Raw genomic sequence first — 25,112 nt, 5'->3', positions numbered from 1 at the left:
TCATATTTCATACATTTCTATGCTCAGTTTTCCTAAGTAATTGAACTAAACGGCTTTACTCGCTGCCCTAACCATGAGACAAGGATAAAGACAAGGGTAAACTAGCGTTCGGCGCTAGGAGGCACATAGCTTCCGAGGTCCGAAATCTCCTACAATCACCTACTTTCATAACAACAAGCGTCCTGATTCCTGAGTCCGGGCCTATTTCTGCATGGAAACAAGACTGATCCAATCGAGTAATCATAGTACATGGCTGAGATTGCAAACAACAACATCCCGAAGGGCCTCTTCGCGGTATGGTTCCAGAACGACACGACAGTTGAATAACTGACCAATCCGCTTTGACTAGTGTGATCTTTGCTATAGACGAAAAGTTGTCGCCAATGCACATCCTTCCAGGAAGTTATATCTAACTTTTCCCTTTAGGTGAAATGCGATAGGCAAGACCCTTGCAAAAACTGCATTGCAGCTAAAGTAGCCTGTCTGTGGACACGTAAGGCGCGTGAGCGTCGCCAGAAAACAAAGACGTAAGCCGCACAACAGTATCGAAATATGACACTAATATGTTGGCAGGGCTGATGCACTGAAAGGTCTTTTCAATAGAATAAACCACCTGGAGGGCCTTCTTCAACAGCCACGAAGCTCCCCGAGTCTCCCACTTGAACCTCAACTTCAGGCGAACAATGCTAGAATAACAACGGCAGAACATGAAAGATACGATGGGAGCGGTATGGAATCGGAATTGGAAGAATCTGTGGATTCGCGCCCTCTTTCCAGTAGCTGTGCATTACAGCAAGACACTCAATCGCTGCCCTCGGTTGGGGTCCCGGAGACTAGAAACTCTCCTATTACGTCTCAATTAGAGCTGATCAGGAAAACTTTTGCGGTCGATAGAGCGCAGAACATAGAACTAGATTTCGTGCTGAACGATTCTATTTTGGTTGGAAAGATGCAGAAGGTGACGAGGTGTGTGAATTGACGACAACAGATATAATCAATACAATGAAGATGCCTCGAGTTAGACCTACAGATGTCGCGTTCACCAACTTGGTACTTCCTCGGTCTTCAATTGAAAAAATGTGCCTAGAGTTACTGAATAACACGATCACGGATCCACAAATACGACTTCAATACCACATCATTGTCAACTTCCAGGTTGCTCTATCACTTGGTCAGCAGCAACCGCAAAACGAAGGTAATGACGTTCTGAATAGCCATATCAGAAAACTCCAAAGACAAAGATTTAGGGCTTCATTAGCTTCACTGAACAAAATGGGATTCCTAACCCCACCTTCTTTGTCTCTACTCCAGGCACAATGTGTTGGCGTCATGATCCTACAATATTTTGGTGACGTGCAAGGCGCATGGGATGTGTTGGTAGCAGTATCGCGCACCTTTGTCGCTCTCGGCTACAACAATATAACCAGGGCTCCGCAAGACCAAGAAATTGCCGATTGCATGAGGTGGTTCTTTTACTGCGATAGAGAGATGGGACTGTTTCTAGGTAAACCATTATTATTGCCATACATGAGTCCGCCACAAGATATGTTAGCAATAAGGCAAGGTCATCTTAGTCACGACCTTTGTACGGCATGGGAGAGAATCACGAATCTATACCCAAAAATTCAAGAACTGGCATCAGAGAAGATGGAAAAGAAGACGGACAATCACTTGGATAGGATGACCCGTGACTGCAGCCAAGATCTAAACGAAATTTACCAGAATCTTCAAAAAGTATGATCTTCCTTTCCTTTCACTAGGGTGGAGCTATATTAACAAAAGAAAGATAAACCGTTTCACCGATCCTATTGAAAAAAACCTCCTTCAGTGCACCGCCATCTTGTTCTGCAAACACTACGCTGCTCACACAATGCTATGGCAATTTCGTCCAGATTTGATGACTAGTAAAGCCACACGAAGCCAATTGGGAATGTATGCAGGGTTAGCACTTGAATCGCTGAGTAAGTTAGCCAAGTATTTCGGGGTACACCGCTGTGATTTGGAAATGATTCCATGGTGAGTTTATAAAGTTATTTTTCCATTCCACTCAAAAAATCTTACCTATATACTTATAACATGTAGGGATGTTGTCATCTGCGGACTAGTTCCTATGTGGGTTATCTTCTGCAGCGTAATACAGTGTGGGGACGAAAGAGGATTCAAGCTGTTGAACGAATACGCAAGCCTACTCGCTGAACTAAAGCCGTACAACCAGCTTGCCAGTAGAATTTATAAAATCTGCACCGAACTCATCCATCTATGCAAAACAATACTTCCATCACAATTACCACCATCCTTACCTCAACCTGATGATATCTCTGATCAAAACGTGACGACCAGCAACCAACCCTCATCTCGGCCAACTCCTCTTCCAACGAACCATGACGCAAGAAGGGTGAACTTTCTGAATTTTGATCCCTTTTTCATTCAGAATGACAATGTGCCAGTATCCGAAACGCAAGCGGCCGATGGCGACGATGTGAAGGAGGATGATACTTCTAGGAGGGAAACGGAAGATCATTACGCGAGGATTTTTGAGGACGGACTGGCTAAAATTATAGTGCTGCGGCCGGGCATATATACTGATACAAATCGACTTGCGGTCTCTCCTGGATTTTCATAATTCAATAGAAGAATTTCATGCCATTGAATATTTTATATAGCAATACTTTGAATTTTGAGGTGCAGTTCATATACATGCTACCAGCCTACAGCTTTAAATGAAATCAGAAATTGAATAGATACAAACGCTACTTCAAAAACCAAGCCGGAAGCTCTGGGCCCCAAACGGCGAGAGACTCATCTCCTGCTAGACTATATCCAATAGGCGACTTGTCATTGATCAAGTCACCATCGGCATAGTGTTCAATCATATTACCAGTCGTATCCCACCAATGGTCAAAGATTTGGGAGCCCAGAATATGCCGACCAACCCCCCAAACAGACTCATAGCCTTTCTTCGCTAACCATTAATGTCCGAGGTGTTGTGTGTCATAATCATGGACCTCGAACGAACAATGGTGCACATGTCCTGTGTCGTTCGTGCTCATGAAAAATGAATGATGGTCAACCAGATTTTCACCACGATCGATATGCGCAAATATCGCAACGTTCTTTCTTTGATCTCCTTCCCCAACGTAGAGAAAGTCCGTCGGGACTAGATTAAAAGTACGTGTGTAAAAGTCTACTTGTTCTCCGAACTTCAGAACACAGAGACCATAGTGCCCAAGCTGAGAAGTGTTATTTATACGCTTAATATTTGGGTGCAGCAATCGACAAACCTTATGGACCGCAGCAGGTCCTGGACTGAATCTGTTGAACATCCGCGCTCGAGGTTTCTCAACTTCATAGTTCAGTACAATCTTCTTCGGATAATCACCGGTCTCGGCGGGCTTCTGGCCGTAGAAGAGAGAAATGGGAAACCCTTCTGGGTCTGTCAAAGTAATGATATGCCCTCCACCAGGAGCATCTGTCATCTCTTTAATCTTGCCTGTTGTAGGAAGTCTGGCTGCTCTAGGAACAGTTAATACCACATGCAGCCAGCTGTATAATATCACAGTATCTCACTTCTCTAAATCCTCAAAGGTTTCCACTTCGTATGCGCCTCCTAGGAACTTCTTCGGTCCTTGGCGAGCATAATAAACGTATTGATCGTGCCCATAGCCTCGGTACCATACTTCATCAACGGTTCTCTTGGCAACATGCATTCCGAAATCTGAAACACTCAGCATATGCGTTTACTTTACATCCTCCTGGCTTACCTTTCAGGAACACGGTGATCTCATCGAGATTAGGATGCTGATATCGCATATGCGCCAGTTTCGCCAGCTTAATTTGGTTTTCCGGTTTTATTCCCTCTCTTTTTCTCCATGTAGCCTGAGCCTCGCTCTCCTTACCCACGGCGATATAATCCGGGACCGCAGTGCCCTGGTTGTGCTCAATAGAGCCGTCCAAAGTCTGGGTTGGTAGATTAGTTGGGTACGCGAAACTCCAGTCTGCGTATCTATCTTACCATGACGGGTCAACGATAAGTTGATCGTGGAAGTTGGCCTCCTAGTGTTGAACTTGAGGGTCAGACAGCTTACAAGGATCGAGCAGTTGAGTTCACCATTAAATGGCGTACGCACAGTTGCGGATATAGGTGATCATGTATGTATATCCGTTCTTTAAGCAGGCCATTCACAAAGATTTGATGAGTTCGACGTTACCGGCCCCCAATTCGACATCCGCAGGACTTGTTTAGTTATAAAAAAGGCCTTTTCCTAGTCGTACAAAGACCTAGTATCAAGTAGACGAAGCAAGATGTCTGTAGGGACTTGATCTGGGATCAAGTACGAGTTATATCCGCCTCCCCACACAACATCATCCTGCTTCCCTCATTCGTCTATGAATGGAAACAATGCCCAGCGACGCGAAGGAAAACTCCGCACCCCGCATCACTCCAGATATAGTCTATCCGAGTACCGAATGCATTTATGAGCGGGGTTGAGGATGATCTATTCCTTTTCAGACTGATATCTTTGATAAAAACATTTTTCTATAAATAGGCTAGCTAATCTCTTTTCTCTGACTGCTGATCTGAATTACCTATGTATTGGGTATTTTGTGACAAATATGAAAATGGAGTATTGATCCGTTTCAACGCGGTTTATTCACACTTCATAATAGTCATACAGGCAAGATCGGCAGTCGATGGCATCAATTGTGCATAATCTTGCAAACCTGGCATTTTCCAATCGTTATCTCTAGATTTGTTCCAAATATATACAATGTTACTATGATGACTATCTACGCGCAGGGCGGCGCGCCTTTTGACATATTGCGGCATTTTCAGTGGTAAGACCGATAAGACGGAACATCATATGAAAAGTCACATAGCCACGCCTTTATTTCGACAAGACCCAGATATGTTACATTAACTATGGTTGAAGAGCGGAAATCGACAGCTATTTAAAGCGCCCAAGTCCCGGCCACCATATCGTCTTCAAAAACCAATTCTCTACTTCGCACTAAAACACGGAATCCACCAACAAGCAACGCTGATACAATCATGGCTACCACCAACCTCCAATTCCGCATCGCAACCGCGGACGACGCCTCGAAAGTCCAACAAATCGTGCAATCAGCGTTCCAGACCAACGACAGCAGACCCGATTGGACGGGCAATGTCGAGCTAGCCTCAAAATTCCGAATCCCAGTAGAAGAAGTCCAGGCCAAGATCGCCAACCCCGACATCACCACTTTTGTCGCCTTGGACGCCGACAAAGACAACGCTCTTGTGGGCTGTATCGACGTCTCCAAGCGCGGCACTGACTATGCCCGGATCTCCATGCTCGCTGTAGACGACAGCTATCAACGCGGCGGTGTGGGCCGTCAAGTGCTCGCCTACGCCGAGGACTATTGTCGACGGACTTGGGGCACTGAGAAGTTCTCGCTAAACGCGCTGTCAACGCGCAAGGCGCTCATTGAATGGTATAATCGTCGCGGGTATCGGAAGACGGGTACATCGCCATTCCCGTTTCGCGAGGCACTGGAGGGTATATCTGGGCTGCCTGATGACCTGTGTTTTATCGAGATGGAGAAGGCCTGACAGGCCTTACGGCGAGATAGAGAAGGCTAGTTTGTTTCATCCTCCGATGAGTGAACTATCTTTTTTGACATTGAACATTTCAATTGTACTGAGAGCACATAGCATCTGTCTAATTGCATAGATAGAAAGATTGAATTCAATACCACCTACATGTTAAATCTGATTACAGAGTGAATACCTCACAGATACTTTCTCGTCGTATCAACCATATACTGCGCAAAAACCTCGGGATGCGAGACATACGGAAAATGCAAGCCGGGAAGGGTACCGACAGAAGCACCAATCTTGGTGGCAGTCACAATATTATTTATGAAAACGTGCGTCAATGTCGATGCACCCACGGTCCAAGCCAGCGGTCGCTTCTTCAGGTCTTCTAAATTCCCAACCGGCGTGGATGTCGGCAGGGTGACGGGGTATCCGCGTGCCCAGCGGACATAGTTCCTGCGAAGTCTAGCATGCGCCTCGGCACCCAGTGCGTCCCATGCTTCAACGTTCCCAGACATACGGTCGCGCATAGATACTGTCAGGACGTCGACGATAGTCTCATCGCCAGCCTTGCCCAGCGCAATCAGGCTGTCAGCACGGGATGTAGGGGCTTCATGAACGCAAGCGTTTCGCACACGCGTCGGGTAGTCTACGATGATGGCTAAGACGGCCGAAGCGCCGGAGCTACAGCCCCAGAACGTAGCCATTCCAATATGCAGCTCGTCCAGCAAGAGGATGACCTGTTTCGCTAATTTCTGCGCTGTGACCTCCTGGTAGGATTCTGGGGGAGCATCTGCAGACCTCGACATGCCTGGAATGTCGAAAGTGGTGACTCGGAACCCCTTGGCTGCAATCAGGGATGCTGGCTTGTCGAACATCTGGCACTCACCCAGACCATCGGGGATCAGGATGATATCCGGGCCGGTGCCTTCTTGCTCATAGTGCCAAGTAATGCCGTCCGGGGTGGAAATGGTCGATCTCGTACGCATAATAACGAATATGAGTGTCAAGAGTTGAATGTTGGTATAAACATTTTCAATGGTTGCAGTTGAGGTCAAGATCTGCGGGGTTGAGTGGAGGATCGGCCTGTATGCGCTTAGTTTCTAGTGGATGCATGTCGACTACTAGGCATTAGTAAAATCGAACATCAAATGTTGTTAGTTCCGACACATCCGGTCAAGTTGAATTGACTGGGATAGAGAATGGATTCCTATACGTATTTGTATCTGCTTCAAGATGCTGATTCTCAGGCTAGTCGAGTACGAATAAATATTGCTAGCAATCTGCCTGAAGGGACCGATTATTACACGCATGTATAAAAGTTACTGATAACGTCGATTACAAATGTATAGACTGGTGCTGCGTTTGATAAGAATGGCTGAAGTATATCATAGGCGAAACCTTTGAGCTGTCGAGGCCATAATACAAGTGTAAATACTTTCGTACTAGAAGGCATTTACTAATTCAGTATATAAAATATGTTCACTGTTATTTATTCACTACATTAATTAATTGGCTTTTATATTATATACTTGTTCACTGAATAATGTTTGTTAGTTGTTAGTTGTGTTACCGAGGCAGCCCACTCGGCAGCCAGAATCTACGCCGATGTACATCCTCTCTCCATCCTGTCTTCCATCCGGATATATTAAACTACATCATAGTTAGTTATTCGTTCACTTTTACAACCTACGGTCACCAAAATGCCAGCCCCGAGCAACCGACGACTGCATATAGTCAGCCTAGGCAGCTCATTCGCCGCAGGCCCCGGCATCCATCCTCAAATCGCGCCTCGTGCAGGACGCTCCGGGCAGAACTATCCCCACATTCTCGCGCGTCTTCTAGATGCACACTTGACCGACCTGACCGTCTCTGGCGCGACTCTTCTCAACATAATAGTCGACCCCCAACAACACTTTCTCTTCCGCAGCGTCGTCTTCCCGCCGCAAATCACCCTCCTCCCATCCTCCGCCAACATCATCACCATCACTGCGGGCGGCAATGATCTCGAGTACATCGGCGGTATGGTGCAGGATGCATGGGCGGCGGGGGCGCTGGGAAAGATAGTGAATTTCATCGTGGGTGTAGTTCGAAGGGTCTATCTGCTTGTTCGTCGAAGGCCTAGGCCCGCGGAGCAAGCATTGCAGCCATTGACCGAAGAAGCGCTTATCACACGGCTAGGCAGGGTTCTAGATGCAATTCATGCGAAGGCGCCCAATGCGCGGGTGTTTCTTGTCGAGTATCTGGCTGTTCTCGGCGCGAACACGCAACCCGGCAAAGACGTGCCGTTTAGCCAGGACCGGATTGATTATCATCGACAGACGGCGCGTAAGCTGCAGAGGGCGTATGTGCAGGCCGCAGAGAGCCGGGCGGGGTGGTGCGAGCGAGTGGCTATTCATGACTCGAGTGCAGAGCATGGGCTAGGGAGTCAGGTTCCCTGGGTGGGAGGCTTTGGGTACTGGGCTTTGCTGCGACGGGGTTCTGTGTTTCATCCGAACCTGGCTGGGATGCAGGCGGTTGCTGAGGTACTGGTGCGGAAAATCGATCGATGATGGATGAATCAATTGCACAAGTTTGGTGTCTATCATCGCCGCATATGGCATAAGCACATTCCACACGCCACCATCGGATGTCTGTCACCCGATCTTGATCAAGTCGATGACGATCCACGCCGAATCCCGCAAACTCCGAGGTCGACGAAGACTCTTGGATCTCGATCGACAGGCACGTTGGCGATGAAGGCCCGGTGATGACGTCATGGCTGACCTCACTTCAAGTATTATTTATCATTCATTATACTGTCGGCTTCTTCCAGCATTACGTTGGGTGTAGAGTAAATATAATAATTTATATATACAATACATGTACAAAATAATATCAAAGCCGTACTTGGTATCAATGATGCTAGCAATACCACTCGTCTAGCGGCCCAATCACATGCCCTAATGCATGCTGACGCGTCGTATATTATCCGCCCCTCTAGCTTGCGCCGGTGGTTAAAGTTTGACAGGTTCTTACTTCGTATCTTATTGATCGATGTTCCATAAATAATTATATTTGAAACCGGGCGCATCCTTCCTGCATCATCGCGCCTTGGAAAATACGCACGCCCTTGAAAGAAAAGGTGACCCCGTGGAGAAAGCCATTGTAGCGTTACTTTGTTCCACAAGGGTCTTTTTGATGCTACCTCCCTACTCTCGCTACATACGAAGCCTGGGCGGGACATTGCTATTAAATGAACAAAGAAAAGATAATAGGGAATATAAAGTATTATATTCATATGAATAGTATATTTATTATTACGAATAAGGATATTCGCTCACCGAACTTGCTCTCACTCGCTGCAGCCAAGCAGATCAATTGATGACTTGCATGGCTAGTGCAACACCAGCCATCAGCTAGCGATGCACGCAGATCAAAGTTAATAATACAACGCATGGTTGTGTAGCAGTAAAGAAAAAGGATAATTCATTGTACACAGGCTAGCTGTCTATCAGTCTAAGGCCTCTAGGGTCTACTATCTTGTAGGAGTGAACGCCATCGCTAACATGCAAAACGCCGTTTCATGCTGCCATGTCCTGTTCATGGCCAAGTCGTATCGAGTCATTAGTGGTAAGTATGTGGGTAAGTGTGCTTGGATAAGTGTGCTTGAGGATAGGTGAGTATAGGTCGGTTAATACACATCGCGAACCGAGCTCAGCGCCCGCCGCAGTTGCTCCGGGTGGAAGGCCTTCTCTGGCGCCGAGATGCGGCGCGCCAGAGGGGCGGTGGTCAGAGCAATCGATTCTTTCAGCGTCGCCATCGCATCGCGCTTTGCCAGAGGCCAATCCCAGCTCTCTTTCAAGGTCAAGGTGGACGAGCCGTAGCTCGACGCAACGGCTGTCGAGGAGTCTGAAGTCGAGTCGACGGAGCCACAGGGGGCTACTTCGTGGTGGGCGACGGTGATCGAGGCTGCTACCATTAGGCTCTGCATTGTTTGTGGGGTTTTGTGGAATTAGCATACCTCTAACCACCCGCATGCGCTTCTGGGCTACCTCCGATTCCGACTCCTGGTCGGTCGTCAAGTCGCTGTCGTCGTCAGCATTGTCCGGCAGACTGGTGCAGGGTGACAAGTCGAGGTCAAACGAGCGACGGCGGTCGGCAGTGGCATCGGCGAAGTTCCAGTCGTACAGTCTGCGTTTGTGCTCTGGGTCGACAGGCCCGCGGTACTTGGACCGGGGGCATTCGCCGCGACGGTAGTATTCGATCTTGGGCTTTGTGTCTTTTTCCTTCTCTGGGCGGCGGAAGGCCTTTTTGAAGCGGTCGCGGAAAGGCATGTTGTTGACAGTGTAGTATGTGCAGTATACGCAGTACACGCAGTCCGTGGACCAGACTAGAGTTGAGTCTAACAAGACTGGCGCGGTGACGAGGCACAAGCGAAGTACGAGCACGGGCACGAGGCGAAAGCGCTATCCCAAGGGATCATTGTATGGTGAGTGAAGATTGACTGAGATTGGAGGATAATAGACTAGAGAGTGAAGAGAGAAGAGTCAGGTGAGAGGAGAGAGAGGAGATTGAGTGGAGGGGAAGAGGGAGAGGAAGAGCGAGAGCGAGAGCGAAAAGGGAAAAGGCAGGGTGATAGGCGGCCTCAGGCAGACCGCACACGGCTCAAGCGGCGATGGCAAAGCCGCCGCCGGGTAAAGTCGCCGTCACTGGCCAATAGCCACCGCAGAGTATTTATTGGTTATAGTTTAGTAGATGGGACTGTTGCACCATCCAGATAACCGCATCCACTGGCTCTTACACGATCGGACCTCCACGGGGAAAGTAAAGTAAAAGTAAAAGTGAAAAAAGAAAAGAAAAGTGGGCGATCAGGGACGACTTGGCACGATTCACTTTGCTTTTCTATGCAATTACTTAGTTGGTACTTACTACTGCATACGAACTAGCCGTGTTCATGGCCACGCAACGTCAGCGCTGCATCGAGAGTCGAAAATGCCGCACCGGAATTTCTGTCGCGATTCGCGGCTCTGGCTGCAGCGGAGATCTGGTCCGATGGAATAATGCATTAAATTATTTTATTATAACAAGGGTAGACATCATACATGTATATATTAATAGTACTGAGCATATTAACATTATTAAATATAATAATACAATAGTAAAATAATACTGTTAAAGAATGTTACAATAATAATGTCAATTCTAGGAATAATGTATATCTAATAATAATATTATGCGCACAGTGAACTGAATCGCGGCGAGTCGGCGAGTCGGACAAAGCGTGCCGAGATCCCCGGCCCCGTATGCGCCCCACTTATACACTCTATCACGCTCAATACTATGTATACATTGTGTATAGGTATGTAAATTATATATTATATAACGATATATGAGCTCACATGATATTGATACGGTCAGGTAGATAAGAAAATAAGAATATGATTATCGCACGTACTATTTATTATCTATTATACTTGATACCTGATGCTGCCGAGCTACCCGACTATCAGTCACGTGATCTATACTGCTCACATAATATTAATACTGATAACGTAATCCACCCCCGAACCGCCACTACCCCCGAACCGCCACTTCCACCCAAAAACGCGTCCCATAACAATTCTATATAATTCAACGCGTTAATATGCCACCAATTCGCAATAAAAACTATAAAAATTCTGAGGAACAAGAAGGTCGAATCTTATTAGCCATTTCCGATTTAAAAAATAAAAGAATTCCTAATATTGGACGAGCTGCAAAGATTTATAATGTTCCTCGAACAATTCTCCGAGATCGACTAAATGGCACCCAATAAAGATCTTAAATACGCGCTAATGGGCATAAATTGACTGAATCTGAGGAGGAATCGCTTGTTAAATGGATATTGAATCTAGATAAGCGAGGATTATTTCCCCGGCCATTTCTTGTATAAGAAATGGCTAATTATTTTCTTTCACAGTATGGAAATCAATAAGTTGGAATAAACTGGGTATATAAACTAGTTCAATGCCGTTCAGAGATTAAATCGTGATTTTCATGAAGATATAACTACGAACGTGCTAAATGCGAAGATTGAAAGATAATCCAAGAGCATTTTGACCGCGTATGAGAGGCTATATTAGAATATGGCATCTTATAGGAAGATATCTACAACTTTGATGAGACTGGCTTTGCTATGGGGCTCTGTGCCACTGCAAAAGTCATAACTGGAAGTGATTGATATAGTAGACCATATCTATTACAGCCTGGTAATTGAGAATGGGTGACTGCAATTGAAATAGTTAATTCTACTGGATGGGTTCTACCTCCATATGTGATTTTTAAAGTAATAAAATACTTACAAGAAGTCTGGTTTGAGACTCTTCCAGATGGTTGGAAAATCGGTATTAGTGATAATGGATGGACAACAAATAAGCTTGGTATGGATTGGCTCATTAATCACTTCATTCCTCGTACGAATGGCTGTGTAATGGGAAGATATTGAATGCTTATTCTTGATGGTCATGGAAGTCATTTAACTGCTGAATTTGACCGTACATGCACTGAGAATAATATTATTCCAATCTGTATGCCTTTGCATTCTTCTCATCTCTTGCAACCTTTTGATGTCGGCTGTTTTGCTGTTTTAAAACGGCAATATGGATAGCTTGTTGAATAATGGATGAGGCTTGGATTTAACTATATTGACAAAATTGACTTTTTTACTGTATTTCTAAAGGCGCGTATGATGGTATATAAAGCTGAGACTATTCGGAATAGTTTTATAGCAACTGGATTAGTGTTATTTGATCCAGATCGAGTCTATCAATAGTTTATTATCCAATTAAAGATTCTAACTCCTCCTCCAAGTCGATCAAGCAATTCATAATCATTTTGCTTACAAATACCTCAAAATCCTCGTCAATTCAAGCGTTAATTAAGTACAATTAAAAGGCGAATTAACCAGCGCAAATCAAGCTTATTAGAAGCTATTGATCAAGCAATTGATCGGATGTCTAGGGCTTATGAAATAAGTATAAATGAGCTTCTAATTGTATGAAAAGAAGCTCATGATTTATGGGCTGCATATGAGAAAGAGAAGCAAAAACGTCAATGGTCTAAAAAGCAGATATCTTACGAACAAGGCCTTACTAGAGAGGAAGCTTAGGTGCTTATCCAAAGTCAGATTGAGGTATCTTAAAGTGCTACTACTGTTCTGGTTGAGCCTGAGCTTCTAGTCTCTTAGGTGCGTGTACGCCGCTAATTTCAGTGTAGTGAGTGTGGTATTCTTGGGTATAGAAGACCTTAATGCCCTAATCGTACTAGTAATTAATTTTTTGTATATAATTATTATTTTGGGTTAGAAATTGAGATTTGAAATCGCTATAGATTATGTTTTCGGGTGGAAGTGGCGGTTTGGGGGTAGTGGCGGTTCGGGGGTGGATTACGTTACAGCTTATGTAGGATGGATACTGTATTGGATACATTATTATTGTATTATTTACGCCTGGACGAATTATCGCATGTCTGGTCGCGTGCTCCATGTAACAGCCATCCCACGTCACACCGAAATTCGAAACCGTGCCAGCCCCGAACAAAATAAAGAAGAAAAGAAAAGAAAAGAAAAGTTGATTCGCAGATTATGTACTGCGAGCTAACCCCAGGTCAAAAATCCCGCACTTTGACAGCTCATCCCGCACATTGTACGCTCTGGGGAGTCGATTAGAGCTTGATTCGTCTCTATCGACTGTGGAGTTTAATCTAACTGCCTAATCATATTATTATTATCATTTCTTCTTTGAAAATTTCTTGTCTCACTCCGATCCCTTGCGTGTCTCTTGTTCCACAGTCTTCCCGTTGACGTATATGATAAATGCCTCATGCAGCATCCGGCGGTAACAGAATAGTCTCCGGCAAATTACTCGTCACGCCTTTATTCTTTTACATTTTCTCTGCACGATAATAATCCTCAATAAGAACCCTATATCCTAAACCGGCCAATCATGAATGTGTCTGAACATGCTAAACTATAACTTAACCTCTCAAGTGCTCACCCCATCCCTATAATTTCGTCTGTGATGCAGCCCAGAAACACACCGCATCGCGACCTCCCATGCTGACCCCATCTTTCCAATCGGCACTGTGCGTCTCTCCCCTCACCGCATACATCACGGCTGCAGTTTCAGTAATGAATCACCGCAGCCTTGGTAGGAGCATACAATTTGTAGCTTACTGAGGTATTGGAGACCCGCGACGGACGATATATTAACCATGTTCCCGCCACTATCTACTTTTCCAGATTGGAGGACTAAATACGTTGTCAGGTATGCTGATTTGACATTCACATTCCTTGATTATCCAGACCTCCCGGTTATACTCGCCGAGTCGCTTCTGCTGACGTTTTTCACGAGTACGTCAGTCACTACGCCCGTGTGAGAATACAGGCACCCACGAACCCTCCATGAGGGGAACGCGACGTGGCATCCGCTTGCACAACCGTGATATCGGTCGGTAGAGTATCTCGTAGACTTGCACATGTGTATTCTGCTGCGAGAGAATGAGATCGCAGCCGAAGATGATCGCGTTTTGTCGTACAAGGAGAGTTGCGATTGCGAGATCGTTTCCCTACTAGGACCTTGACAGTCTGCCCACCACGGCCACACAAGCCAACTGTAGATATAATTAACGTAGACCTATTATCCGTCATTATTTCAATTTCTTACCAAGTGACTAATTTGAGTATTCGCAAACCCTTTGGCGTAACCCAGAGATATACAAGGTTTATCAACGACTTTGTCGAACCGCCGGCCCGTACCCTAAAGTTTAGGACGGACGAACTATGCCTCTGGTGAGTGATAAGAAGTAATATTGCGTCGCCCGAAATGGTCGGTTATGAATGCCCCGACGAGGTTCCCAATACATGCAGCTGGCCTTGGTTCATGTGGGTATTTGTGTGTATGTTTATGTTGCGATGGAGTGAGAGTACGTGAGTTCCTGTCTGTCTGCAGAATAAAGGTTTGTAATAAGGAGTTGGCTTTAGGGAGATATCTTGCAATATGATAATATGAGTATTATCTGCTTAGTCTAGAGATTTCTCTGCTGATATAACATGGATAATCAAGGAATGTATCTGTTTAATGCTTTTTCACAGCCTCAAAGATGGTCCCTGCTCCTGGTGCCAAGGTCTCCGGACGGTACGTGGCTAGAACCTTAAACCCATTTTCTTCCAAAAGAGAGTAGAACTGTTTAAAGGTGCGATCAATTCCTGATAAGATAGACATCATGAATAGATCAATTCTAGCCTGGAATCCTGAGACATTTTGGTCTGGCAACGCATTCTCGTTCAAAATTAGCACCGAGTCGTCGCTCATTGCATCATAAACGTTTTTCAAGATTTCCTTGGCTTGCTTGTCTGGCCAATCATGAAGGACGGTGCGAAGATAATATGTTTTTGCACCTTTCACTGATTGTGGTTTGAAGAGGTCTGTTGGAACGCGCTGGATATTGGGGTTGAGCTTGAAATTTTGCTTATCCACATCTGCGAGAACATGCTCCTGGTCCTCGAGGACCAGTCTCGGAGCCAGCTTGGGATATTTTTCAGCGAATGCCGCCAAGTCATGCCCAACACCACCACCAAGGTCAACGAGGAAAGCTTTGGAAGTGTCTTTGTCAGTGGCAAGCAACCGTTCTTCAACTGGATAAAATTCAAACCAGTTAGGTCCCCGCTCCATTCGCTGTAGGGCCATATGTGTAGTGAATGCCTCTTGATGTTGTGAGTGCTGCTGAATCCACTCGAAATACTGCAAATCGGTCGGCTCTGCAAATTGGAAAGGGCCGTTCCAGCTATCGTCTGGGTTCTTGTAATTGGTCTTTTGTAGGTATTGTGGAAGTTTAGCGAGTGGATTTTCACCGTAAAGACTGTTTGTAGTACGCCGTCAGAATTCATGTCTTGGAAAGTACTATAATATTGAGAGCCAGCTTACAGATGAAAGGCCGATTTTGAAAGAGGCGACATGTCTGAAAATGCCCCGGTGAGCGATACCGCTGCGTACTCGCCTTCGCCAGTTTCCTTGACCAAGCCGCTGGCAGCCAGCACACGAAGAAATCGATCTATCTGATTCAGGGTCTGCCGGGAATTTGGAGTTATGGAACAGTAGAATACTGACTGATCAAGAGGGGATCTGCTCCGGATGGCTTGGATAACTCGATGACGCTCTTTGGCTTTCCTTCTGCGATGGCGAGCTCGTTCAAAATCTGCGTGTCCATGGCGACTTTGAGAGCTATGGCATCATATCCCTAGAGGTGACGGCAGATTCAGGCATTGCGCTAATCACTCGTGTAGGAATTCTAGACTTACACCAAAGATCACTCTAACGGCAGCATCAATGGGAGTCTCAATCTGCTTTCGGAGATTCTCATAAGCAGCGTAGAAAGCATTGCGTTTCTCGTCATTGATGGGGCCTTGGGTAGGTAGAGTAGCTACCGCTTCGGTCAAGGAAGCGGTAAGTTGTTCGATAGAACCCATAGTGATTAGAATTAGAATGAAGAATAAGAATGTGAGTGGAAGCAGGTGAGTTTGGTCGATGATGTTCGGGGCTGCTTCCCATGTACTTATTTTATATATATTTTCTAAAACCCAATTAAGCCGAAGAGAGGTCATGGTTCATGACCCAATCTGTTGTTAGCCTTATATCCCAGTCGTAGGGACATTTTTCCAGTACAAAACAAAAGGACTAAGGATTCAATTTGCACAGCATTTTCATTCCTTAGTCTGAGGGGTTCCTAAATATAGGGTGCTTAATATTATTATCAACCAATTATATCATAGATTCTTATATTAAGTAATATTATAGCAAGCCGCGAATTATTTTTAGGGATTTGACACTCTTTTTCACATCTTCATATCATTTTATTTTATATTATATGGCAGATTAATTATTATTTAAATTTATCACTCAAATTTTAAAATTTCTAATTCGTGTATAAAGAGTTTTTGGGGGAATTGGTTAGGGATCTCTCTCAAGAAGAGAGTGGTTTATATCGTATTAGCGCTAGAGGACTAGTGAGGAGGCTTTTTATTGACTATAGAGGGTGACCTGAGCTTACTTGATAGTGGCTATGCGTTAGAAACATGGTAAAGCAGGAATGAACTAGGCAACTAATACACTAGTCTGAACAAATATTCTCAACTGACTACTCCATTCCGCCGTCTTCCCCTCCCGCAATCAGACTCTTCCAACCAAGCCCTGATACATTACTATGACCATAGATGCAAGAAATGCCAAAAAAGCCAGAATAGCCGTCCACTGGGGCCTGATTGAAAACATTGAGCTGATCTGACGCGGAATATCACCCAAGCCCCTGCCCTTCGAGACGTGTGCACCAAAATCATGCGTTGACCAGCTGGCCTGCCCTCTGAGCTGTGGAATAGTTTTTCTATTCAAATCCGAAAGATCATCTCCCTTGTGCTTCTTGACCTCATTGCATATTGCAGTGATATACCCGGAAAGGTCGACATCTGTTTTGAAGTCGTCCTTAGCAGCCTGATTCAGTTGCAAAAAGACCTCCTCAACAACCCCTACGAAATTTCCCGAAAGCAAGGCTGTTGCAATCTTGAAAAAAGGGGTGAATATTTTCTCAAACAGAGAGAACCCACTAGTAGAGCTCTCTTCGTATGTCGTTCCCGTAAAGTAATTGATTTTTCCGTCTGCAGTGGGTGCGATTATCGTCGCGCGGTCCATAAACCACATGTATGGTTTTAGGGAAGAGTCGCCGTTTTGTTTTGCAATTTCAATGTGCGCTTGCGACAATTTTTCAACATCTTCAAGCCCCGAAACAAACTTCTTGTAAAGATCACGGTCTATACCAGAAGTTCCAAACAATTGTTTAGGAAACACTGTAATGGAACGCCCTACAACATCGACCCCCAGTTCCCATGCGCCACCATTCTTCCACCAGTCTTTATATCGATGACGTTCCGCGTACGGCTCGTTCAATCGACATGTCGTTCTCACCGTGACGAATTCGTGTTTCTCTGCGGCATTTGCTTTTACGAAAAGGCCGATCCATTTCACTGCTAAGTATTCCCCCTGAGGAGCACTTACCGTAATGGCTGGGTTGTCCATTTTGGGGGCTCGTATGGCCACGTAGCGATTGCGGGGTCCGTTCCCTGGAGATTTGTCCCAGTTCAGGTCCATATCATGTTGTTTAAACTGGGTAAAAAACTTCCAGTTAGAGTTCATATCAAACTGGTAGGGCCCAATGCTGAATATTGCATGTTCACAATTCGCTATGTGGATATTGAACAACCAAAGATCTTCTTTGTCCTGGTGGAAGGTTTCTCCATATTGAGTGTTCAATCTCCACATATAGTAGAATGTATTGTTTGCTGGATTCATATATCGAATTCTCTCAAAACTGTAGTGCAGATCATAGATGGCGACATCGACCCCCTTGTGCGCAGGGAGCTCAAACTTGCTCACATAGTCGGCATCGTAGTCCACCCTTTCCTCAGCGTGTAAAGATATAGAGTTTGTTTGGCTCATCTTGATGGTAGTTTAGCCAGAAGTAGCTGAAAATAAAATGGAGAAGGAGGGAGACAAGACACGTTGACTATGTGAAAGTATTAGTATTGCTAAGTCCTTGAATAGGCTGAGCTTTAGTTTGTTTTTCATCAAGCTGGTTCGATCTAGGGTTGTGTGAAACAGACTCTTATATTTATCTACCAGTTCATGTCCGTTACAAACATCGGCCTTTAAATATGTGGTCTAATATCATGACTAACACTGATCGTTCCTACACTGCCAAAACTACGTAGAGGCATCGGACTTGCCCGACGCCAGCCACCGGTATGGTAGTAGCTGGAAGTTAAGCTAGCACTGTCAATCCCTGTCTGTATATTGCGACACGATCCAATGCTCAAACCATGTCTAGTGCGGACTCCGACACTTCCCCACCACCACAAGCAAGAAAATCCGAATTAGCACCACCAAAAATGCAGATCAGCCATTGTGGGAAGCTGATTCGAGAGTGGTATTCTCTCTCGTCACCACATCGCCTAACAATGCTGTTGCTAAAGCTGACACTGCGAGTAACAATATGCATATCTAAGAAAATGCTACAATTGGTTAGTGTGATCTTCCAGGACCATTTTTGGGATTCGTTCAGCTAATTGGACTCTGCATGGGACTGTAGGCACTTGGCCTGGTCCCAGTTGCAGTTCAACGATTTCATTAAGCGACACTATAAATCGTGCCATGCAACGTGCCATTCTCAGCCAGCCACGGCTACGGTAATACCTCAGATCGATACCCAAAAATTTACCAACGATATGCTGGTGATACGGGCTCTATAATGGCAGCATGCTAATCAAGACGGAAGCCGATAATTTCTACCACATCTGTACCCGGCCGGACGTCGTTCTGAAAGATTCAATCAATAAGGACCTAGCGAGTGGGAGATAGATATTGGGGATGCGCCGCTCGGACGTCAAATTCAAGGACGTATTGAATTCTATCAAACCCAGTGGAAATTCTGTACCCCTCACTGGATTTTGAAGGAAAAGAGCTGATCTCGTGATCTGGGACATTCTTCCTTTTGCGAGCAATGACTACCTTTGTGTATGCGGATGCTCAATAGTTGAGAAGATCAACGTAAATGATAATTTTTTTCCCAAACGCCACGGCACTGATCCTGGAACGTCAACTATGTGTGCTCTGCAAATACTTAATACTCGCCACGCAAATAAGTATTACGCAGCCGAGCTTCAGGCGTTCGAGCACCTCAGTACATAGTCTCGTCGAGCCCCAGTAGTGGATTCCTTTAGTAGTATTCACGTCATTGACACATTTGGTATTCTTCTCGAGTATACGGACAGGAGTAATTTGGAGAAATTCATACAATGTGTCCCACCTCCATCATCGGACATGGACCTGCTTCAACTCTGGGGACAGCTTCTCCAGCTAAGCGACGCGTTGTATTCACTTCCCAGAATTCCAATTCTGGGAAAGGAGAAACAGTGTGGGGGTAGGTAATGGCTCTTTTTCTCAAGCAGCAGACTAATGAACTCTCCATAGAGGGGCATCAAGATATCAAACCAAGCAATGTTTTGGCTGCATCAGGAACCATTCCGTCTCCCTATGAGATACATTTTAAGCTCGCAGACTTTAGCCTAAATCATTTCAAGATAGAAAAGCCCTCAGTAGAGGAAATTGTGGACTGGGACAGTTACGGAACTCGCATCTATGGTACGTTCAACTGTGTGTGTCTACGACGAGTCGATTGTTGATATTTGATCAGGGCCACTCGAATGCTACATGGAAGATGACATTTCGAATAAATCTCATGGGAGAAGTAGTCAGGCCGTTGGCGTCTGGTCTCTCGGGTGTATCTACAGAGAAGCGATGGCTTGGACTTAAGCTTACTTTGGTAACATGCTATCATTACTTGATAAATAAACTACGGGAAAGTTAGGACTCTAAGCCTATGCATATCCCCTCAATGAAATATCCCTGTCTGAAAAACATATTGATGCCAAATTTAACCAAGAAAAGACACCCCAAGTTGAGACCATCTCTAGACATCTTATCATGCCCTATATCAGCCGCATGACTCAGGAGTCCTTTCAGACCACCCAGAATCTAGCGATAAGTTCATTTTATTACAGAGATGTCCAGATAAGCAAAACAGAGATAAATACCGACACAATCAAGCTGAAAACTAAATTTCACCAGTAGTGATGCTTTTTAATTGACAAGTGGTGGATACACTGCATATCCATCAACGCCCGACGATCCGATTTCGGAAATAACAACCGAATTGTATGCAGAGCCGCCCTGCACCGCCACACCAGGCGCATTCTCGGTCTTGATTACAAACAATCTCCAAAAAAATGGGAATAAATAATATATAAAGCTGTCGGAAATACGAGATTCTATCATGGAAGGAAATAAATATATCACGAGATAATTATTCACACGTTAAACTGTCACAAACCACGCAGTACCCCATCAGAATGGAATCATCTACTTCAGAGAAGGACAACAAAAACGCGATTCCGGATGTTTTACTTCCAGCAGAGACACAAAATGAGATGCCAGTATTTTATGACAATAATGAATCAGATTCGGGCGATGAGCCTGAAATACCAGAGATATTAGGAGCTGCGTCTACCACCACCACGGTGACAGGAGCAGAATGTATTTCCCATCTCAAATTCCTAGCTGCTCTCGCGCAGTTACGGGAGTCGGTTGAGAATGAAATTGGTCTTTTCAAAATTGGGGGGCGAGATAGTTATCCGGATTTGCTTGAGAATGCGGAGATCCAACAACGAGTACGGGAAAAGATATGGCAGGTGTATGTTTCTCGAGCGGTTGATCGGTTCACGCGGTGGTGGATGGGTGTGCCGAGGTATAACAATCCGCCAACTGTGATGTCTCTGAAAGCGTTTGACATGGATCCTCTGAAGCTCGATGATGGTATCAGAGTTACATTAACAAGGGAAGAGCTCCCGCCTCTAGGTATGGATGTTCTAACCATATCACATAATGTTGTACTCTAATGACTGAGTGCAGACGTTCTGATGGTCTGGCACACGTTCATGCTCAATCCTCGCGCTTACCTGGAAGATTGCTTCCGGCAGGCAAGAATGAATCTCTGGGCAACCCCGTTCCCCTGGGATCTAATCAACGACTGTATAACCTGCGATGACAAAAATAGCTATTTATACGAACCCGGTAAAATATCTCGAAGCACATGGAGAACTCAAATTGGCAGGAAATGGGATAATGTTCATGATTCTTTGGACTACAACCTCGATTGTCCCCTCTGTCATAATAAGACAAAAGTTCCCTGGACAACCGCACATATTACGATGTTATCCCCTGGACGAACTCACCGCGAGGATTATATTGGGTTTCAATCGGCTACGGGATACGCAGATCAGTCGTTTGAAGTATTGTGCTCTGGCTGCAACACGGTTCTTGATCATGATTACCTCCCAGTTCTCAAATTCCGGAAAGACAATCGTGCTTTGCTTAAACAGGAGCTGCCTATGCCAGGAACGCTGTACAACCCAAATGGCGTGGTGAAGAATCAAGTAAAGCGAAGAGCGAAGTGGTCGCAGCTTACTCCAAACTACTACTTATTGAACTACCGTCGAGAATTGCTCAAAATACTGAATCGGAAGGGAAAGGAATGTCGGTCAGTTCGGGACCTAGCAGATGGTATTCATTCTGAAGTCTACAAGCACAACCTGAAGATCAACGCTCTTGACATGGACGCGGAATTATGCCACAGGAGGATGTTCCACTCGTCAAAGGGTGAAGGGCGAGGGACGTTGCGTCGAATGATGTCTCGGTATTGGGGTAATAATTCATCGATCTTTGCCCTAGATTTAGTTGGTGCAGTCATTAGACAAGGTACTTTTGTACAAAAAATGAAAAAGCTCAACTGGTTGGGTTTACCCTCATCAGAAGATCTTTCCGCACTAACACACAGATTCATCGAAAAATATGACATCTTCTGGAGAATAATTGTCGAGAACCCATCGCAAATTGTTGTACCGACGCTGGATGTGGATCTTGTCTGGCATACGCATCAACTAGATCCGAAACGATATTATACTCACTCCCTCACAACGACTTCGCGCAAAAAGCCGGTTCGATTTATTGATCACAACGACAGGATTGATGAGGGCCGGATTTCAGATTCGTTTGCCTGGACGGTCAAACAGTACCGAAAGATGACCGGCGGAATGGTTTACAGTGAATGTTTTTGCTGGTATTGCGAGGCGACTCGGAGCAAAGGCCTGTTTGAGAAACTGTCACTGTCATCTGAAGTCAGCAAAAACCTGGAGAAATTACAGCAAGAAGATGAAAGAAGGATCGATCTAGAACAGACAGAGACTGCACATATCTCTGCTCATAATGCAGTCCGGGCAATCGGAAAACCAGCATATGGGCCTGTGCGCAGAAAGAAGCTAGACAAATTTATCAAGAAACACGAAAAACAGGAGGCCGAGAAGCAAGATTCTGTGAAGACAAAGAAAAACAATAACGAAAAACGCAACACCATTTGCCAGGTCTTTGAGAGCAATCCCCCTCTTCATCTTGATGCGTATGTCAATCACCCTAGCTGCATTAATCTCGGACATAACGAGGCAGGGAACTGTATAAGTGGTTCTTGTACTCCATCTATGGCAGCGGGGAGCTGTGGAGGAGCGAGCTTTGCTTCAGGCTGTGCCGTGGCGAGAAGAGAGCATGGAAATGGCTTTGGGTATATTCAAAACACCTCTGGGGGTGGTGGAGGGGGAGGAGGAGCTGGTTGTGGTGGAGGCTGTTGATCTTATCAATGTCTTGGTTAGGTATATGTGAAAAACCTGGGCTTGACTTCTATCTATATTATTATCGTTATTAACTCTATTAAGCCAACTATATTAACATGTTATATTAGCCCCTTGTCGTACACAACATTGAATCAATCGATCTCTTGTTTTCCACTTTCATATCCACTATGCCACCAACGCTTCAAAGTCCGTTTAAATTAATATATTATGTATATTTATTTTAATTATAAGCGGCCTAGGGCCTGCAGTAAATGCTTGTGTATAGAACTTATGCCAGACAAACTAGCGATATAGATAATAGATATATTAATAAATAATAAGATAATAGAAATGGAAGTGATTTATTTGAAAGAGAGCTGAATACTATAAACAATCTTTTTGGATACTCCCAGGCACGGTACTTCACGATGCATCCAGTACGAATCAGATAATGTTGGGGTAAAAGTCCCGGGATGGGTTTCTATGCTTCCTAATTAGTTGGTCTCTTCCACATGTAACATCCTAGATTGTGACGTGACATGGTTTTTTTTAGCTGCGGCTTTTTCAACCCCCGCCTGTACCTTAGACCCCACTTCATTCGATCATCTCAGCGTGACGACCAGCAAGGAGTATCAATATGGGTTTCCCAGGTCCATCTCCCGAAGAGATTGAGGCACAGAAGAAGCGCGACAAAATATCTGACGCAAGGATCACAGCGGCAAAGTTAGAGCTGGAACGGAGGAAAGCCGAAGCCCGATCCATCCCACTTTATCGTCTCATTCCCAAGCCGGCAAAAAAGTGGATAAACAATCGCTTGACACCTGCGACAGAGGCTGTCCAAGAAGCGCAGATTGAGTATGAATGGGCGATATACGACAAGGGGGCTTTGAAACGGCCTCTCTATCCTCGAAAACGGGCCATTTCTCCTTCGAACAAGGCATTTAGAAAGGGTCAGCAAGAATATTGCTCTCAGGAACAGTCCAATTTCTTCAAGTTATTACCACCAGAAATTAGGGTAGAAATATACAGAAAAGTCTTTGGAAAACTCATCATTGAGATAGATACCTCACACGCAGGGTTTAACGGCCCACCTCCCTCCTCTGACCACACCATCTTTTGGCAATCTAAAATCGACGATGCCGATGGAGGAGGCAGGTGGACCTCATTGCGACACATTGAAAAGCCTATTACTTTCAATCCTCACATTGTCTCTCTGTTACAGGTCTGCCGGCAAATGTGTGTATATCTTTAATGAAAATTATCTATCCTGCATCTAACCATATGGTTTCAGATATGCCGAGTCTATCGTTATACTGTATTCCGAGAGTATCTTCAAGACTCATACATACCACAATGTTATTGGTTGGACAAAATTCCTTCTCAAGGAAAGGCTTCAGGTGATCCGCTCGGTTCATTTTCAGCTTAATCTCGGCTATCCATGGGGTGCACCGAATATTTGCATTTCTCTCGAAGCAATAGCTAGCCTGAAAAGCTTGCAAAAACTTTGCATAGTAGGGCGGGCAGACGGTATGGTGGACTCGAAGCATCAGGATCTCATTGACGCCGAGCTGTGGAAGAACAGAAAGCATATACTTCTTCCTCTATTCCTCAAATTTGCATTCATCAGGCACGTCGACATTTTTCTACCCATCATGCACAGCATTCTGACCCGGGAAAATGAAAGCATTATCCGGGGCTCAAGATTGCATGGCTTAAGCGAGGAGCAAAGTGGCAAGCACCCCAGAGTATGTGCTTGTTCATATAAGCCGGAAATACTAGCGATATAGGCGGGGGATTACCGACAAACGATTAAATAATAGAAACGGAATCAGTTTGTTTTGGAAGGTGCTGGATATGCGTCTAGTGCCGATTCAGGCATAATGTTGGGGTAAATTATGTGTGGCATAACACCCTATTCCTTTATTTAAGAAGTTATTATTGATATTATTTAATCTATCAACTAGTGTTTGTTAACTTCTACTACATGTATTTATTCCCAAATAGGTACTAGATCAATGACCCAATAACCTAAACAAATGCGGAGCAAGTTTCCGGTCTCAATAACGCAACTCGAGTGGTGGAAAATATGAGAAGCAAATATGAGATCTACAGCCTATAAGAAATTTAAATTCGGGGTAATGGAGATTTGTAGGTTATATTTGCCTTTGGCGCATCTTTGATTCCACTTATTAGACGAGATGAGGATCTATTGTTTCAGCTTAAATTAATACGTAATACATTTAATACTCTGTG

The 25,112-nt window shown here is 44.9% G+C and overlaps 11 protein-coding genes across 11 annotated transcripts; 6 read left to right on the top strand and 5 right to left on the bottom strand.

Moving 5' to 3' along the window:
* Positions 1 to 21: 21 nt before the first annotated feature.
* On the top strand, positions 22 to 2,746 carry BGW36DRAFT_390865 (uncharacterized protein). The gene is made up of 7 exons (XM_046217533.1): positions 22 to 294; positions 350 to 373; positions 427 to 527; positions 574 to 940; positions 967 to 1,734; positions 1,787 to 2,016; positions 2,083 to 2,746. Exons 1-7 carry the CDS (start codon positions 250 to 252, stop codon positions 2,621 to 2,623), a joined length of 2,076 nt encoding a protein of 691 aa, XP_046065785.1. The 5' UTR covers positions 22 to 249; the 3' UTR covers positions 2,624 to 2,746.
* Positions 2,747 to 2,750: 4 nt separating this feature from the next.
* On the bottom strand, positions 2,751 to 4,111 carry BGW36DRAFT_433431 (Glyoxalase/Bleomycin resistance protein/Dihydroxybiphenyl dioxygenase; the record flags this gene model as incomplete). Its single annotated transcript, XM_046221273.1, has 6 exons — positions 2,751 to 2,953; positions 3,017 to 3,230; positions 3,282 to 3,513; positions 3,568 to 3,715; positions 3,762 to 4,003; positions 4,086 to 4,111. 6 exons carry the CDS (start codon positions 4,109 to 4,111, stop codon positions 2,751 to 2,753), a joined length of 1,065 nt encoding a protein of 354 aa, XP_046065784.1.
* A 740-nt stretch (positions 4,112 to 4,851) lies between these two features.
* On the top strand, positions 4,852 to 5,743 carry BGW36DRAFT_390857 (acyl-CoA N-acyltransferase). Its single transcript, XM_046217532.1, has one exon. It carries the CDS (start codon positions 5,051 to 5,053, stop codon positions 5,588 to 5,590), a length of 540 nt encoding a protein of 179 aa, XP_046065783.1. The 5' UTR covers positions 4,852 to 5,050; the 3' UTR covers positions 5,591 to 5,743.
* Positions 5,732 to 6,732, bottom strand: BGW36DRAFT_390856 (zearalenone hydrolase). Its single transcript, XM_046217531.1, has one exon. It carries the CDS (start codon positions 6,562 to 6,564, stop codon positions 5,770 to 5,772), a length of 795 nt encoding a protein of 264 aa, XP_046065782.1. The 5' UTR covers positions 6,565 to 6,732; the 3' UTR covers positions 5,732 to 5,769.
* Positions 6,733 to 7,055: 323 nt separating this feature from the next.
* Positions 7,056 to 8,458, top strand: BGW36DRAFT_390855 (SGNH hydrolase-type esterase domain-containing protein). The gene has a single exon (XM_046217530.1). It carries the CDS (start codon positions 7,279 to 7,281, stop codon positions 8,125 to 8,127), a length of 849 nt encoding a protein of 282 aa, XP_046065781.1. The 5' UTR covers positions 7,056 to 7,278; the 3' UTR covers positions 8,128 to 8,458.
* A 790-nt stretch (positions 8,459 to 9,248) lies between these two features.
* BGW36DRAFT_308619 (uncharacterized protein) lies at positions 9,249 to 9,891 on the bottom strand (the record flags this gene model as incomplete). The annotated part of the gene is made up of 2 exons (XM_046212349.1): positions 9,249 to 9,542; positions 9,589 to 9,891. The coding sequence occupies 2 exons, from the start codon at positions 9,889 to 9,891 to the stop codon at positions 9,249 to 9,251; spliced, it is 597 nt and encodes a 198-aa protein (XP_046065780.1).
* A 4,779-nt stretch (positions 9,892 to 14,670) lies between these two features.
* Positions 14,671 to 16,061, bottom strand: BGW36DRAFT_365194 (o-methyltransferase-like protein; the record flags this gene model as incomplete). The annotated part of the gene is made up of 4 exons (XM_046214626.1): positions 14,671 to 15,454; positions 15,520 to 15,646; positions 15,703 to 15,832; positions 15,894 to 16,061. The coding sequence occupies 4 exons, from the start codon at positions 16,059 to 16,061 to the stop codon at positions 14,671 to 14,673; spliced, it is 1,209 nt and encodes a 402-aa protein (XP_046065779.1).
* A 546-nt stretch (positions 16,062 to 16,607) lies between these two features.
* Positions 16,608 to 18,295, bottom strand: BGW36DRAFT_390847 (uncharacterized protein). The gene has a single exon (XM_046217529.1). It carries the CDS (start codon positions 18,079 to 18,081, stop codon positions 16,762 to 16,764), a length of 1,320 nt encoding a protein of 439 aa, XP_046065778.1. The 5' UTR covers positions 18,082 to 18,295; the 3' UTR covers positions 16,608 to 16,761.
* Positions 18,296 to 19,359: 1,064 nt separating this feature from the next.
* BGW36DRAFT_466308 (uncharacterized protein) lies at positions 19,360 to 19,953 on the top strand (the record flags this gene model as incomplete). The annotated part of the gene is made up of 3 exons (XM_046222335.1): positions 19,360 to 19,561; positions 19,612 to 19,782; positions 19,835 to 19,953. The coding sequence occupies exons 1-3, from the start codon at positions 19,462 to 19,464 to the stop codon at positions 19,951 to 19,953; spliced, it is 390 nt and encodes a 129-aa protein (XP_046065777.1). The 5' UTR covers positions 19,360 to 19,461.
* A 674-nt stretch (positions 19,954 to 20,627) lies between these two features.
* Positions 20,628 to 22,877, top strand: BGW36DRAFT_308446 (uncharacterized protein; the record flags this gene model as incomplete). The annotated part of the gene is made up of 2 exons (XM_046212328.1): positions 20,628 to 21,054; positions 21,109 to 22,877. The coding sequence occupies 2 exons, from the start codon at positions 20,628 to 20,630 to the stop codon at positions 22,875 to 22,877; spliced, it is 2,196 nt and encodes a 731-aa protein (XP_046065776.1).
* Positions 22,878 to 23,275: 398 nt separating this feature from the next.
* On the top strand, positions 23,276 to 24,879 carry BGW36DRAFT_390840 (uncharacterized protein). Its single transcript, XM_046217528.1, has 2 exons — positions 23,276 to 24,095; positions 24,151 to 24,879. Exons 1-2 carry the CDS (start codon positions 23,497 to 23,499, stop codon positions 24,644 to 24,646), a joined length of 1,095 nt encoding a protein of 364 aa, XP_046065775.1. The 5' UTR covers positions 23,276 to 23,496; the 3' UTR covers positions 24,647 to 24,879.
* The last annotated feature ends 233 nt before the right edge of the window (positions 24,880 to 25,112 follow it).

Source organism: Talaromyces proteolyticus, assembly GCF_021365285.1.
Source record: "Talaromyces proteolyticus strain PMI_201 chromosome Unknown BGW36scaffold_15, whole genome shotgun sequence".
NCBI lineage: Eukaryota > Fungi > Ascomycota > Eurotiomycetes > Eurotiales > Trichocomaceae > Talaromyces > Talaromyces proteolyticus.
Note: the sequence above shows the minus strand (reverse complement) of the source record. Positions and strands in the feature narration are given on the sequence as shown.